This window comes from Gambusia affinis, linkage group LG09 (assembly GCF_019740435.1).
Source record: "Gambusia affinis linkage group LG09, SWU_Gaff_1.0, whole genome shotgun sequence".
NCBI classification, from domain to species: Eukaryota; Metazoa; Chordata; class Actinopteri; order Cyprinodontiformes; family Poeciliidae; genus Gambusia; species Gambusia affinis.
Window position 1 is genome coordinate 5,092,541 of NC_057876.1, and position 15,218 is coordinate 5,107,758.

The following is a 15,218-nucleotide window of genomic DNA, read 5'->3' on the forward strand; positions in this document are numbered from 1 at the left end:
GTGATGTTTCTCAGCCAATAGAGCCGCAGCGCTGGGACCCGCCGCTCTTATCGACCGCTGCAGCCCAGATACGCAGAAAGAAAAAAAAAACCTTATCAAACATTTACAAGTTATATTCTTACAGACTTGGTGAGTGAGAAACTCCACGCTGGGCCTGTAAGTGAAAAGCCTGTTAGACTTGGTGTAAAAAAAATTTTAAAAATCTACAATCAAATCAGTCGCAATTCGGATCTCAATGACCTTGAAGAGTCGGTTTTCTACGTCCATATTTATTATGCAACTGTGGGTAGAATATCTTCTGATAAATAGTTAAAATAGAGGAAAGATGCATTTATATTTCAAGAGCCATCTGTTAAAATGTAAGAGGAAAAGTTCAAAGCTTGAGATGAAGACCTGGAACTACCGACGGCGTTCTTTCATCTGAACAAAAAGGGAAAAAAAATAAATGAATGAATGTCTTCCAGCAGAAGCCAGAAGATGTTCTAAACTTGAACTCATAAAGACAAACAGGAGTCTGTTCAAGCAGAGCTCAAAGAATGTAACACGGTGAAAACATCATGAATCTCATCATGAATGCTTACACCTGGAGAGAAATATTTCAATCCCTTGTCATTTTGATAATTATGGCTTACAGATGATGAAAACACAAACTTCATTGTCTCGGAAAATATAAGTAATGTGAAACAGATGTAGCATATTTCAGAAGCTGTTATTTGAAACACTAAAGTTGTGTTTCTGCTCCGGTTTTGACCAGTGTTGTTATTCCTGCTGAATTTGCGATCCACAGTAAGAATTACTGTCTGAAATTTACTGTATATGACAATAAAAAAAATCACTTTATATTTATAGGCCAGATAAAAACAAAGTATGATGGATTGATTACATTTTTGCGTAAGAGAAAAATAAATACTTCGTAAAAAAACAACAACATTTCACTGATGTATTTAGTTTTTGTGTCATCATTGGAGATGAACTGATCCAATACTAATATCTGTATCGGTCTCCATATTGAAAAAAAATTCTTATCGGGTATTGATGACGATGTTCCTGATCCATAGAATTAGACTGAATAGGCAGATCTAGTCAGTTTAGTTCTGTGCTTTGTGCTTTGAGCAACTTCATTATTTATTTTACATTGTGAAATAAATAATGAATCCCTGAACTTTCTGAACCATTTGAAAGATTTATTGCACTTTATTTGCTGCATGTTTGACCAAAATAGTCGACCTGTTGTCATTGTCAGCTTCAGGGGGGAAGGGGGGACGGGGGGCGGGGGGCTGGAAGCGGTATCGATGAATAAGAAATTTCAAAAACAGTTACAGAAAAGTGTTTCACTGTGAAGATGGTTTATAGTTTGTTTTGTTGCAACCTGAAGTGTGAAATAAACAGTGAAGTTTGAAAACAAAATATGTGTTTAGGTAAGTTTATGTCTGGTTGAACGTTTTGTGTGCTCAGTTTATTTTTTGTTTTAATTTATTTTGGGGGGGATTGTACTGTAATCCATAAGGGGGGGGGGCAAAAAATCTTTGGAAACCACTGAAGTAAGATAAGACAACATGAACAATCTCAACAACAAAACCACATTAAAAGACTAAATTTACATTTTCAGAGAGAAACTTGCATCCTCAGAGTTTCCATCCCTATAACTGATTGAGTCGGACTCACTAGGGAGAGGAACCCACACAGAAATTCATTTTCTCTGCTGATGGGCAGAGTGGCAGCGTTACGGTGACGCCGCTCCCCTCATCCTGGGCTGTCATTGGTTAAAATGCCGTTTCCTGTTCGGCTGTTGGGTTCACAGCTACGGAGCTTCTAACAAGACAAGAAGTTGTCTGTTCTGACCGAATGATTCCTGATTAAACCCGTTTCACACCGACAGAAAACACATCTCATCGTCTCAATATGGCCGCTGTGTGGAAGCTGAGGCAAACAAAGTGCCAGTCAGACAGAAGATGAAGTTGGTTTTTTTGTGAGGCCTCATTCGCTGGGTGTTTTTAAAAACCAAGATCTCTGCCACATCATTCAGTAATACCACACAGAAAGGTTTTCATCCACATCTTTAAATATACGTATGTTTTGAAGGTTTTGTTGGCTGTAATGAGAGAGACACATGTCAAATGCTGCCTGGCTGGGAATCGAACCTGCAACCACTGCCACAAGGACTTAGGCCTCCATATGTGGGTTGTGCTCAGCACCCCTTCATACACATTTTGAAATCTGCCTAAAAGCGTCGTTTTAGACATGCCAAACCCACAGGGGGCAGTGGAGCGCAAAACTAAAACCTACATCAGCCAATCAGGTGGCTTCAAAACAAGCACCACTTCCTGTTAGGAATTAAACATGGCGCCAGGAGGTTCATTCATGTGGACAGATGTACATGTTGAACTACTTTTAAATTGCGTGTCAGAATATAAAGTTAATAAAACATTGTCGATTGGGAATCATGTCAAATCAATGATGTGGATCTATGGATTACAGTCAGACTATAATCTGTGGGATCCTAAATCTCTGTTTTCCCATGTGACACGCAGAGTTTTCCTAGATGTCCAGTTTGGTCAGAGCTTTTATAAATAATCATTTTTTGTGATGTTGAGTTTTCATGTGGATGAAAAACCATAAAAAACGTTTTTCGGTTCTGGTCCTGAGTCTCATTCGACCAAAATACAAGATTACACTTAAACCTAATGAATGTTGAGAGATCGTCTCAGTAGCTTAGCTGCTCTTGTAAAGGTTTAAAGTATTGTCAAGTTAACAGGGAGCAACAATGACATCACAATCATGATGCAGCAGTTTCTTTGCATCCCAGGTTAGAGAAACAAAACGTTTTCCTTTATTAGTAGATGAAGCCTTGTCCACTCTCAGACCACAATCTGCATAAATGTCAAATTCCGACAGTTCAAGATCTGATTTATCGTTTTTCAATAAATTGCTAGTTTCACCTTGTTGTGAATGACTCCTCCTCATATTAGGGGAACTGGAACGACCCGAAGTCTGAGTTCTGGTTTTGGAAACCTCGCCGGTTCCGACCACAAGCATCCAGTTCGAATTGGCGGAGACCTAAAATGAAGACTGGATAGAATTTTGTGAAGAAAGGATTGAAATATTCAGGAACAAATTGCAGCCGGGTCGGACGGAGGAACCTGGCCGTAGTAGGACTGCTTCCTTCATATTTATTGGCTGAAATAACTAGGAACTCCACTGGAGAATATTCTCTTCGTTGTGAGGATTTACTTTTGCTGTCGGTACCTAAAGCCCGAGCTGAATGTGGGGAATATTTTCAGTGTTCTGCTCAATTTTCTTGGAATTGGTTGTAGAAATATGTGAACCTAAAGTTACTGTAATCGCTAAATGTTTTTATTGCTGTTCTCACTGATTTTCGGTCTGTAAATGTTTTAACTCATGAATATTTTAAAGGGGCAGTATGATGGAAAGTCAACTTTTTGGACCTTTATAACTTGATGTTTTCCCCTCATCAAAAACATCCTGAGAGTTGCCTCGGTTCTTCCGTGCATGTTTGAAAAACCCATTGAATCAGCAGTTTCAGCTGTGCCAAACACCTGGTTGGACCTAGCCCCGCCTTTATGCACAGCTCCTCCTCTGAGCTGCAGTTTCCAAGACTCCAATCTTCTGCCTCCCCGTTGAGGCCCCCATTCAGCTCCTTCAGACTAGCTGGAAGAAATTAGCAAACATCTGGTGAAACTGCACATCAGCTGAGCTCATTGTAGGAGCTGCTTCTCAGACAAACGCTGGTAAACACATTGTTTAATGTTTAATAGAGGAGCCATGTTGTGATGACTTCCTGAAGAAAGAGTTTTTAAAGAGACAGACGCCTAATTTCAATTTGTTTAATTAGGAAGTGAAAACAATTGTAACTCATGACTGCGTTAACTTTTCTGTTTTGCTGTGGATGTTCTGTGATTTTTTAATCTCAGTGGGATTTTCCTGGTGGAATAAAGACCATTAATAATAATGATAATAATATAAGTATAAGTGCAGATTCCCTTCAAACAGGGCCTTGTAGCAAGAATGTTCTGGTGTGAAATCCTCCTTCACGTTCAGCTGATAAAAAAAAGTGTTAAACAGCAGGAAAGAAGATTGAGTATGTTTAATAAAATGTCTCGCTATTGAACAGCGCCGACCACGTTGACAATGAGTAACTTCTACATGAGGTTTAATGTGTGACAGTGGAACATCTAATTAGCTGACTGGTCTATAGCTCCAACCGCGAAGAAGAAGAAAAAAACCTCCTCTGTGACAAAGTACTCTTCTATCCACTTCTTTAAATCCTTGGGAGGCTGTTTACTATTCCTGGATTTTTCCACACGCTGTAAACACACACACCTCCGAGACGAGGCCCGGTCTCAGCGCAGCTGAGCTAAGCGCTTTCCACACACACACACACACACACACGCACACGCACACGCACACACACGCACGCACACGCGCGCACACACACACACACACACACACACACACACACACACACACACAGTATCTCTAATGTGATTGTATGTCGCCACCGTTAACAGAAAGTCAGTGTGACCTGCCAGACTACGAGCCCACAGCGGTAATGCAATTACCAGTGTATAAAACATAATGATAGATGATGAGCATGAGACAACGACGGAGCGGAATGATGGAGTGAAGAAGAGGAGGAGAAAATGTGGGTGGATGGATGGATGGATGGAGGGAGGGAGGAAGGCAGGACGGCAGGTGAGCGGTAATGTAATTAAAATGAGATCGATTCGATTGCGGTCAGATATCGGCGCTCGCGACGATAAATATTGATCTGATCAAAGCAGCTGCGCAGAAATGTGAGCTGACGGGAAAGCAGGTGGCAGAAGAAGAGCCTCAGCTGCACCGACCCGGACCGGTCTTCACACACCGCTGTAACCTCTGTAAACTGAAAAACTGATTCATTAGCGATACCTATTGATGAAGTTAAACTGTGCCTTCTGACGAGGCTCGTCTGTCCTATTGGAACTATTTATTTTTAAAGCTAACCTTCTAGCAGGTATTAAACTGGTGGACTCGTCACCAGACATGCAGCTGAAGGACGTTTTCTAATTCCTCAGGCAAAAACTAATTTTCTCAAACGCACCTCAACTCTCAGAGCAATAACTCCGATTAAAGCTGAGCGGAAGTGAGGTGATAAAGAGAAGCTGAGAAGCTTTTAATGAGTCATTTACTACTTATAATTGAAATGGTTAATTAGTTGTGGATTTTTTGCATTTATCAACATTTTGGATGTAGTGTAGTTAATATTTTTGCCCGACATATTATTTGAATGATTTCTAGAGTGTGGACTCCAGCTAACAGTGTAATAAACAGTGTTCATTAAGCTCATGTTTCTGTACTAAAAAAATGTTTTTACTGCATGTAACACTGCTTGCTCCAACTGCATCCCAAAGGATGTAATAAAATAAAATTGGACAGCAGGAAAGGATGCCTGGTAGTTTTACATTTTAAACCTCCAAACCGCTGTTGTTTTACTGAAGGAAAGATGAGCCAAAAGGCTGAGATACTCGGAGGCAAAAGGAATCTAAAAATCTAAAATAAAGAGAGAAAAAAAACTGAAAATGACATTTGGATGTGGTGAAACTGGCAAGGAATAGATATAAAGTGCTGTCATGTTTTTTTTTCTTCTTCTTCTTCATTTTTTTCATCTTTTACACGTACTTCATTTCAGGCAAATGATTCTGCATGAGTGCCAGGAGATTTTTAAAAAGGCGTGAGACGAGACTCACACCATCATTTTAGATGAAATTACAATGTTTTTAATAGTTGGTTATAAAAAGAAAAAGAAAAAGAAAATACAGCCAGTTCCAGGAATTGGTATTTTCCGTCCCGGAGGCTCTTTAACACAAACAAACATAATGTTTTTGAGGTGTTAAATAAGAAATTAAAATCAAAATATAAAACCACACAAAAGGTTTTGTTTAGTTTTTGGGGTTTTTTTCCCGTCGGAATCCGACCTGTGATCCAGGATTCACTCAGATGAAACCGGTGCTGCAGACAGTAAATCCTCTTCATTCATCATCAGATCCCAAATTAAAGCTGAAATTGCTTTCTTCTAAATGGCCACGGCACAAAACAGCCAGGCGCTGCAGCAGTAAAAACGCAGCTCCACTCGGTTTCATTTGCATTACGGTTTTATGGCGGTGGCTTTTCGCTCGGTTCATTCCAGGTCCTGAATTAAATCTGAACCAACTGTGGGTTTCTATTTATTTATTTCTAAGAAGGGAGGGAAAACAGCCATAAGTGAAAGTGAAAATGTCAAAGTGTGTGGCGAGAGTGCAGGATGTGCAAGTCGCCCTCAGATGTTGTGGCAGAAAGGAAAAGACTTGAAGAGGTCACCTGAGGAGGACTGGGTACTATTAAAGGAAAAATTAAAAACTGTTGGGATTTTTTTCCGGAGGGAAATTTATTTAAATCTGGGATCTGGTACCCTACTTCCTGTTTCAAGAGCTTAATACAAATAAGAAAAAAAAAATCACCAGAAATGTTTCCATTGACCACACAACTAAGCAAATTGGAATTTTGAAGAAAAAAAATCTTAATTGAAAAGCAGCAATTTAAAAAAAATCTCGATTTTTGTTAAGTTTTGGCACAAGGATGAGAGTTCAGTGCAGTTCACAACACTGGGGTCACGTGGTCAACGACCGGATGTTTCTACCGGCGCAAACCACGAAGAAGAAGGTGGCAGGAGGATGACGCATTGGTATGTTAATGACTTATCATGTGAACAAGCTTAGTCACGTGGAATTTCAATGGAGTTTCTACTTGAAACAGCGCAACTGCTAAATTGAGATTTTTCATCATTAGTGGAATATCAACCCAGTTTTGCACCAGGTCAGAGAGAATAACCCTGGTGTTGATGTTCTCATCTAAGGAACAGGCAGCACCTCTCATGATGGCCTCAGGCTCCTGTCCACCCATGTCTCGTGTTGTTGGTCTTTTGTCCTTTGGGTGGGCTATACTGAAACCAACTTCATTGTGCTTCTATATAGGATAATAAAGACTGATTCGGATTTGCAGATTACGCAAAGCTTGAATTTAGCAGCTGAAAACCAGACATCTTTCAGAATAATGTTCAACTCCAGTGATTTTACCAAAAGAAAAAACAAAAACAAAAAATTATTGGTGTTTCTGTTTAGAGTTGAGAGCATTAGCAGTTGGGATTGTGCCCAAATTATTTCTAAAATACTTTTAGTACCTTTTTAACATGGAGCACCTGCCACATGTGAAGTTAATGGTAAGAATCCAACCCACTTCTGCTTTAATTGGTAATCCCATGACCTTTATTTTTATTGTTTTCTATTTTAATTGTCGTGGATAAAGAAGTCAATTTGCATGCGTTCCATAAAGTAGCCAGTGCTACTGCAGTAGCAGCTGTGAATCCATCATGTTGTGTAACGTGACGATTCCAGTGGCACCAAATGACCATCAGTTTGTCACAAGATGAAACTTGTTGGTATGTCAAAGTTTCAGCGTCCTGGTAGTAGTTAGAGGAAAGGCTTTAGTCGCTCAACCTCTCAGTCAGCTAAGAAAGGTTGGTGGCATCAACCAACTCACCCACTCAGTGGTTACTGTTGAGACGCTTATCCAGGGTTGCACGTGTACTCATGCACATACAGCTGTATTTCACACATAGTATGTTTCATTTATGCACAGAGAGCTTTTGGAGGAATGGAACTTGACCTTGCATGTTTCACTTTCAAACAAAAGGCTTTCAGTAGAAGTGAAACTTAAGCTGACACCATGATATCATGGCATTCCTTAGCTGACGTAGTTCATCAGACGACCAATAAGGCGTGTCTTAGATATAAAGAATGGATCGTCCGTTTTTGATCAGATGCTGTATAGATTCGGTTTTACACACTTCACATTCATCTAAGCCTGTGAGGGTAAGCGTCTCTTTCTTTTAGCGCTAAAAGAAATAAAATAAGTAAAGTCTGATTATTTGTGTTTGGCTGATTTTCTGCACGTGTGATCACATGGTTCCGATTCATCGATAGTATATTTGGTTCAACATTACCTAGCAACCACCTGCTGAGAAACTGGTGCAGACAGTTTCATGTTTTGCCATCATGCCTCAAAACTGCTTAAAAATAAAAAATACAACTGTGTGGAGTGAAAAACGTGGCTAAAATAGAAAAGGTCACGCTGCCAGCCTGGCAGTGTATGAGATATTAAAAACAAAACCCTGATCAATAATCAGCCATAGACTGATAGGAAACCTTTATATCTCGATTCGTTTTTCAGCCATGTCGTCCAGACCTGATGGAATCTTTTTATAAAAAAGGTGATTATTTTGTGGAATAATAATTACTTTGTGGAAAGTAAAGCTTTAACATCTTTTTAAATCAGTAACAGAAACCAAACTAATAAAAGCAGAATAAATAAATGCTATTCAGAGAGTGCAAGACTGAGTAAAAACAAAACATTTGTTACTGGAGCCAATCGAACCGTACAGGAGGAAGGCTGGCCATCTTCTTCATCAGCATAACGTGGTCCAGGCCTTCGTAAACGTTGTCGTCCTGCCTGGGGTCGTCTTCCAACATGTACAGCTCCCCCCCGTGAACATCCGTCAAGTTCACCTAGATTGAGAGACGAATGAGCGAGAAAGACAAACATAAGCCACTTTTTGACACGGGATATGTCTGAGATGGATGGATGAAGTCCCCAGGCAGAACCTAACCCGTCCAGAAGAGAAGACAAGAGGCAGATAGAGGAAAGAGCCGTCACGGCGTGAGAGTCCTGGATGTGACACACCCACCTTGAAGGTTCTGGGATTGAAGCCAAGCCACAGGGTGTATCTGTAGGCCCAGTTACGCATCGAGTAACCCATCACCTTGATGTCTTGGAGATCAGGAAGGTCAGAGTTGTTCTGAAAGAAGAATTTAGAGCAATGAAGCGTTTTTCTTGTCTTAATCCGAGCACATTTCTCTGCACAGCTGCCAAGTCATTGTATCAGGCAGGAGATGAGGCTGCTGCATCCTCTGGCTCTGGAGAGAACAGAGGAGGAAGCCCCGGTACAAACAGAGAGGGTAAAGGTCAGGGCCAGGATTACAGCTGCACCCCCATATTTTGTGACACTGTTGTGATAATTATTTATTTTGAACAAATCCCGAAAAAAAAATACATATACATACGTACATTTACACATGTACAAGTTTAAACATATACACACAAAAAACTGTTTTGCAAACATTTTAGCGTTCCCACCACTTTACACTATTTTTCAATATATCCTTATATCAAAATACATGTGATGGTATAAATTATATCAACATAGAAAACATAATTTTACACTATTTATATCTCTATATTGATATATTTTATAGTATATTTAACTGAATCATTAAGAATAGCCAGTATCATTTTACTGTTTCTGTATGTCCTTGATGTTCCATACAACTATTTAAAATAATGTCTTGTATCTTTTTTTGAATGTATTTATAATTTTACAATAATTCAATTCTTTAGCAAAACTGTTTTGCAAAGTCAGTTGATAAACATGGAATAGGCTTCTTCCTATTTATTTATTTTATTTAAAATAAATTATTATTTTATTTACTTAAATAATTGTAATTTGCATCATTAAATTGCACACAGCAATGACATCTAATCCTACTGATATTTATTGATGCTCTTATGAAACAAGCTATGGAGAAAATGAAACAAATAACATTTCCGACAATACTGTTACTTTTGTTTTTTCTGCATCGTCATTAAGGGACATTTATCAAGACTACGATGAATAAAAATTCTCATCATAAGAATTTCTTTACGATTAATGATAAACTATACAATAAATGTTTCCCTCTAATAAAGGCTCCAGCTGATAACCAAGCTGTCTTGTTGTTTTTTTAGATTAACTGTAATTTCACCGTCATGATGAAACTTTACGTCGTGCTCTGTAAACGCTCTTACCTGCGGGGCGTCAGAGGGACGAGGGTATTGGCTGAAGGCCATGATGTCAGGGTTCTTCCCTTTTTCTGGCTGGAAGAAAGTCTTGGTCAGGTTTCTTCCTTCTGTGCACAACTTCACCTGAAACAGAACAGGAAGCGAGTGAACACTCGGCCTGCAGCGATAAACAATTTTACTGGAGAATAAAACGTCCCAGTAATTATTGTGATAAACCATGATGTTGTTTTTGAGTCTCTTTTCAAGTCAGATCTTGATGACGGCATAATAATGAAGCTTCACCCTCTCAAGGACCAATAAACTTTAATTTAGTGAAGAATACTTTACACTGGATCTGTAAAATATTTTTTATATATATATAAATAAATAAACCACACACAACCAAAGGCATAAATCAAATGTGCATGTTGAAACCACAACAGTGGGTTTTCTGGATTATCTGCCAGGACTTTATTTTCTTTTATTAAAATCATTCAATAGCTGAAAATAAAAGCTGTTTTCAGACCGATTCCCAAAATATCTGGAAAACGTATTTCTACTGTCAAGATCTTAAATGTCAAACAGTCCAAAACAATTAGGCCAAAATGCAAAACCTATCGCAACAGTTAGCATGAACCTAGCAAGAAATTTTAAGTTGTCATGCCATTATTACTAGCGTAGGAAAAAGTAGAACTTAAGCGTAAAAGAAGAAAAAAAGTGTTTTGAATCTACTAGCCTTTTTAAAATATTAACAAAAATATCAGTTCTGGCTTTATGGTATGAATTCATTCAGCTGTGATTAGCAGCATTTACATCAGGCAGTGTTGGGTTAAAGTAGATTTCCTTTTTATAAAGCCTTTCTCCCACAAATGTCAATTTTCTTGCAATATTTCAAATCAGAACAAGGTTGGGGACTTTTTGAAAACAGATCAACTATATTGCAGATGTTCCACGTCAGTAAGTACACTGTACATCAGCAGTTTCGGCACAGGAAAAGCCACCTGATACCTTTCTGAACATTTTTTCCCAGAACATTTCCTTCTCAGTAACAAGAAATGTGTATTGATGACACATTTATGCTCAATATTAACTACCTGCTATGTGTGATTGATAAAAAGTTACAATCCAGATGAAGCTAAAAGAATCTGTGTTGTGCAAATAGTCTGGCTGAATATAAAATCAAGCCAGGTAAAAACATCCATAATTAAAAAGCTCAATCTCCAATCTGAGCTTTTAAAACTATGGTATAAAAACTCAAACCTGATACCTGGATACTCTGAGCTCATCTTGTGTTGGATAAGTTTACTTATTTGGATTTTTATACCTGGGAAGAAGCTTCAGGAACTTCAGGGCATTCCTTAAGTTCTGGGAGGCTGGCCAGGGAAGAAAGTGTAGGAAAAACATCCACCAGCTCCACTGTGTTTTGGATAACTCTGGCATCTGAGCAATAAAAAAATAAAATAAAGTCATACAGTTGGAAGTTTTAACCAACCACAGCGACGGTAGCCCAAAAATGTGTTTTATTTAATGGTGCATTTCATCATCATTGCACCACTTTTACTTGCAGAAAAAAAGAAAACTATCCTTAGGCAAAATATCAAAGAGTATCCATGTCTAAATACGTTTCTTTCAAGCTCCCTGTGTGCATTGAAGACTTCATTAAAAGTTTAATGGCTGCATTAGAAAATGTTTTAACAAGCTTTATGAGAGCACTTAAAAACCCACAAGTTTTCTGTTTAAATATGCAGGAAGGCTGTGGAAAGCAGAGACTTTTATGGCATTAAAAAGGTTTCGCCAGTAGAGGGTTCTTACTTGTGAAGTTGTACTCTGGTTGGGTCAAAATGTCAATAAAGGGGAAAGTAGACTCTCCTGGAGAGCTGTGGGGGGCCGTGACCCCAGGGACAAACATGATGAGGGGAACACGCGTCACCACGTCAAAATTAGAGTATTTAGCCCACTCGCCGTGCTCGCCTAACGACCAACCTGTTTTAAGAAGAGGGGGAAGAATTTGAGGTTTTGGATCAAAAACACTGAGAGGTGATGATAAATCAACATAGTACAAATAAAAGCACAAATTATATTTGTACAAGTTTCCACGTCATCCACCATATAAATAATGTTCACATTAATTTAACTTTGAGATAAAAAAAAGAAAGAAAGAAAGGTAACAGCTGTTAAAGATGGGAAGTAATGCAAACAAAGAGGCACAGTTTTATATGACCAGATATTTGATGTCACAACACTGCCATCTGGTGGTCAACAGGAACTACAGCAAGTCATTCTTGAGTGGAAGATCTTAAAAGTGTACAGGGAGAAAACAATTTACTGACACCGCTAATGAAGATGTGCAGAAGATCTTAAAATAAACTTCATATCCTCACAGAAAAATCCAGCTTTATTCTAGCAGGAAAATCTTACTTTAAGAAATCATTTTAAACTAAATCTCCCAGGACTTCCTGTTAAGTAAATGTAACTAAAGCACATTCTTTTGTTTGTTTATTACCTGTTGGTAGTCTCTGGGAACTTTAAATAGTAAATCAATTACCTTATTTTTACCTGAGGTACAAACGTAACGTGACAAGTCCATGTCTTTAGGAGGCAATCGTTTCTCAAAAGCTCAAATGAGTGAATTACTTCTTCACCATGCCGTAACACTTGGCAAAGACCTGGTAACAAGTTCTTCATTTTATGCAGGTGTGTCTGGAGGAGGGTTGCATCTAAAACCTGTAGGACAGCAGATCTCCAGATCCAGGGCTGGAGACCCCTGATCTAAAGAGAAAGTGGCAAGACAAATGTCCATACATCCCTTTCTTTGTCTGATCCAACCTGAAGACCAGCTGCTATAAAAATTACTTTCACGGTTTCTACACATCTTCACTAGGGTGTACAACAGTGACGTGCGGTCAGGGGAGGCAGGTGAGGCAGTGCCTCACCAGCCATCATGGAAAGAAAGAAAATATATAATCATAAAGTAATTTAAATTGTTATATTCATCCGGTGGTTTGTACTAAAAAATATTAATTTTTCATGTAGCTTCACCAATTTCGATTTTTATTTGTTCAAAATCGCTGAATTTTCTTATTTTCCCATTCAAATGCTTGGAAGCGATGCCGGTGAGGCAGCAGCGAGCTCTGCCTCACCTTGGATTGCGCAACCCCTGCTCTCGCTGGCTGCTAAGCGGAGAGAGCATGTTGCTGTACGGCGTCAATAAAATGGTTTAAACAAATTTAATATGTGAACTTATTTCCAATAATTTAGCTTATGTATATAATGTACAGTGCTTTTTGTCACCAACTGTGTTTGTGTAACGTGTTTCGTGTAATGAGCGATTATAAACGGCAGAGAACAGGTTCGAGGTGAGGCAGGCAGTTCTCTTGCCTCATGGCAGGGGGCGCTCAAGATCCCAGACGTTCGTCTTGTTCACTCCTCAACTGCCGAGTAAGTGACAGCGAGCTAGGCTAAACGATTCGGGAAGCAAGTCAAGTGCAGCAATAGATTATAATAGAGATAGTGATTTTTTTCCTCTCGCTTATCCCGACTTTCGACATGGATGACTACATTACAACTGTTGTAATGTAGTCATCCATGTCGAAATGTGTGTTTTGTGAGCTACAGTTTGTATGTGTAAGGATGCAGAAGTGAAACATAACCTGTAAACTGCTGTCAATCTATGCATCTATTTGCAAATCTGATTCTGATGACGTCAGTGCCTCACCAGCTATGAACCTCACCGCACGTCACTGGTGTACAAGTAAACCCGATGCGAGAGAAACAACACTGTTAAGCTCCAGATAATAAGAAAACAAAACATTAGCTTTAGGGCATAAGAGCCTTCTAACCATGATCAGATGTGAAAACCACCATTGTGCTGTCAGTCAATCCGAGAGCATCAAGAGTGGCGAGAAGCCTCCCAACCTGGGCGTCCATGTAAGACACAGCGGCGTAGTAGTGCTGACGGATACGCAGCTGGAAGACATGGCAGAGCAACACTGTTGTACTTCCTCATTAATGAAGAAGGAGCATGCCGTCGTTAGATGTTGAAAGGTTTGGGTTTTTTTTACCTGGAAGTCTTTAGGAATTGGTCCGTATGGAAAGCTGACATTTAGTTTCTGAACGTCCTCCCTCTTTCTGACATCGGTCCAGGGGTTGTAGGCTACAGGAGGAAGAAACATCTTAGAGACTGAAATGTTTGCTCATTTGAGTTAAATGAAAATAACTCAAGCTCATGGATTCAGAGCTGGAGCTCGGTCTGGACTTTGATTAGGCCACTTAAAAGCATAAATTTTTTCATGTGTAGTTCCAATCATTTTCTTATCCCCGATAAACTACTTTGACCCTGCTGACCCCACAGCATGATGCAGCCCCCACCTTGCATTAACGTGGGGAGGGGATGCTTTGGGAGTCAAGTAGTTAATTTTTTGCCTTTCATTAACTAAAATTGGATTCTTCTGACCAACGTAGCTTCTTTTACATGCTCGCCATGCCTCCTATGTTTGAGGAAAACAAGAAATCTGATTTTTGAACACCAGATTTACTTTTGAGAAAATTCATAAGGGTAACGGCTGCGTTTACTGCTCTTGCATGCTAAATTTGTAGCGTAAAGATTGATGACTGCCCTCAAACGGTTCGCCTGTGGATCTCTGCAGCTCCTCCAGAGGTAGCATAGGCCTCCTGGCTAACGCCAGGCTAACTCCTTGGCTGAGTGGTCAGTTAAGATGGCAGCCATGTTTTGATAGGTTTGGATTTCTATTTTCCGATGACGACTTGGTTGTATTTTGTAAAATGTTTAAATCTTTGGATAGTTTTTCATTATTTAACTCTGATTCAAACTTCCTGATTCATCCTTTCTGATTTTTAAGAACAGTATACTCATCAGGTGACCTATAAGTGGTTGAAATAGATTTTAATTTAGGGCAAAAGCAAATTCCTTTGTTCTTATTTATTTGAAAATCCTTAAGACCAACATTTTACTTCAAGTTTCATAAATATTCCACACTATGAAATATAAAATCCCAAAAAATACATAAAAAAAGGATATGGAAACTGTAACCTCATAGCATTACTAAACTATCTGTAAGCTCTTCTTTCACAAGCAAATTAAACACCAGATCACTTCCATTTTTGCTTTAGCTACACGGTTCCAGCTTTGTTCACACAATGAGGATCAGCGAAGACGAGCCATATCTTTGATATGCAGCTGCATTCAGCCAACATCTGACAATGCACAGCTAAAACGTTTAATTTACCACAGACGGTCGTTTTACACGACCCGCTGCATAAAACTAAATGTGCAAATGTTCCAGTTTAGC

At 39.1% G+C, this 15,218-nt stretch overlaps 1 protein-coding gene across 1 annotated transcript; it reads right to left on the bottom strand.

Moving 5' to 3' along the window:
* Window positions 1-8,450: 8,450 nt before the first annotated feature.
* Window positions 8,451-14,095, bottom strand: LOC122837431 (iduronate 2-sulfatase-like). The gene is made up of 7 exons (XM_044127785.1): window positions 13,971-14,095; window positions 13,749-13,875; window positions 11,722-11,892; window positions 11,234-11,349; window positions 9,937-10,053; window positions 8,780-8,890; window positions 8,451-8,600 (listed from the first exon to the last, which is right to left on the bottom strand). The coding sequence occupies exons 1-7, from the start codon at window positions 14,079-14,081 to the stop codon at window positions 8,451-8,453; spliced, it is 903 nt and encodes a 300-aa protein (XP_043983720.1). The 5' UTR covers window positions 14,082-14,095.
* Between the last annotated feature and the right edge of the window lie 1,123 nt (window positions 14,096-15,218).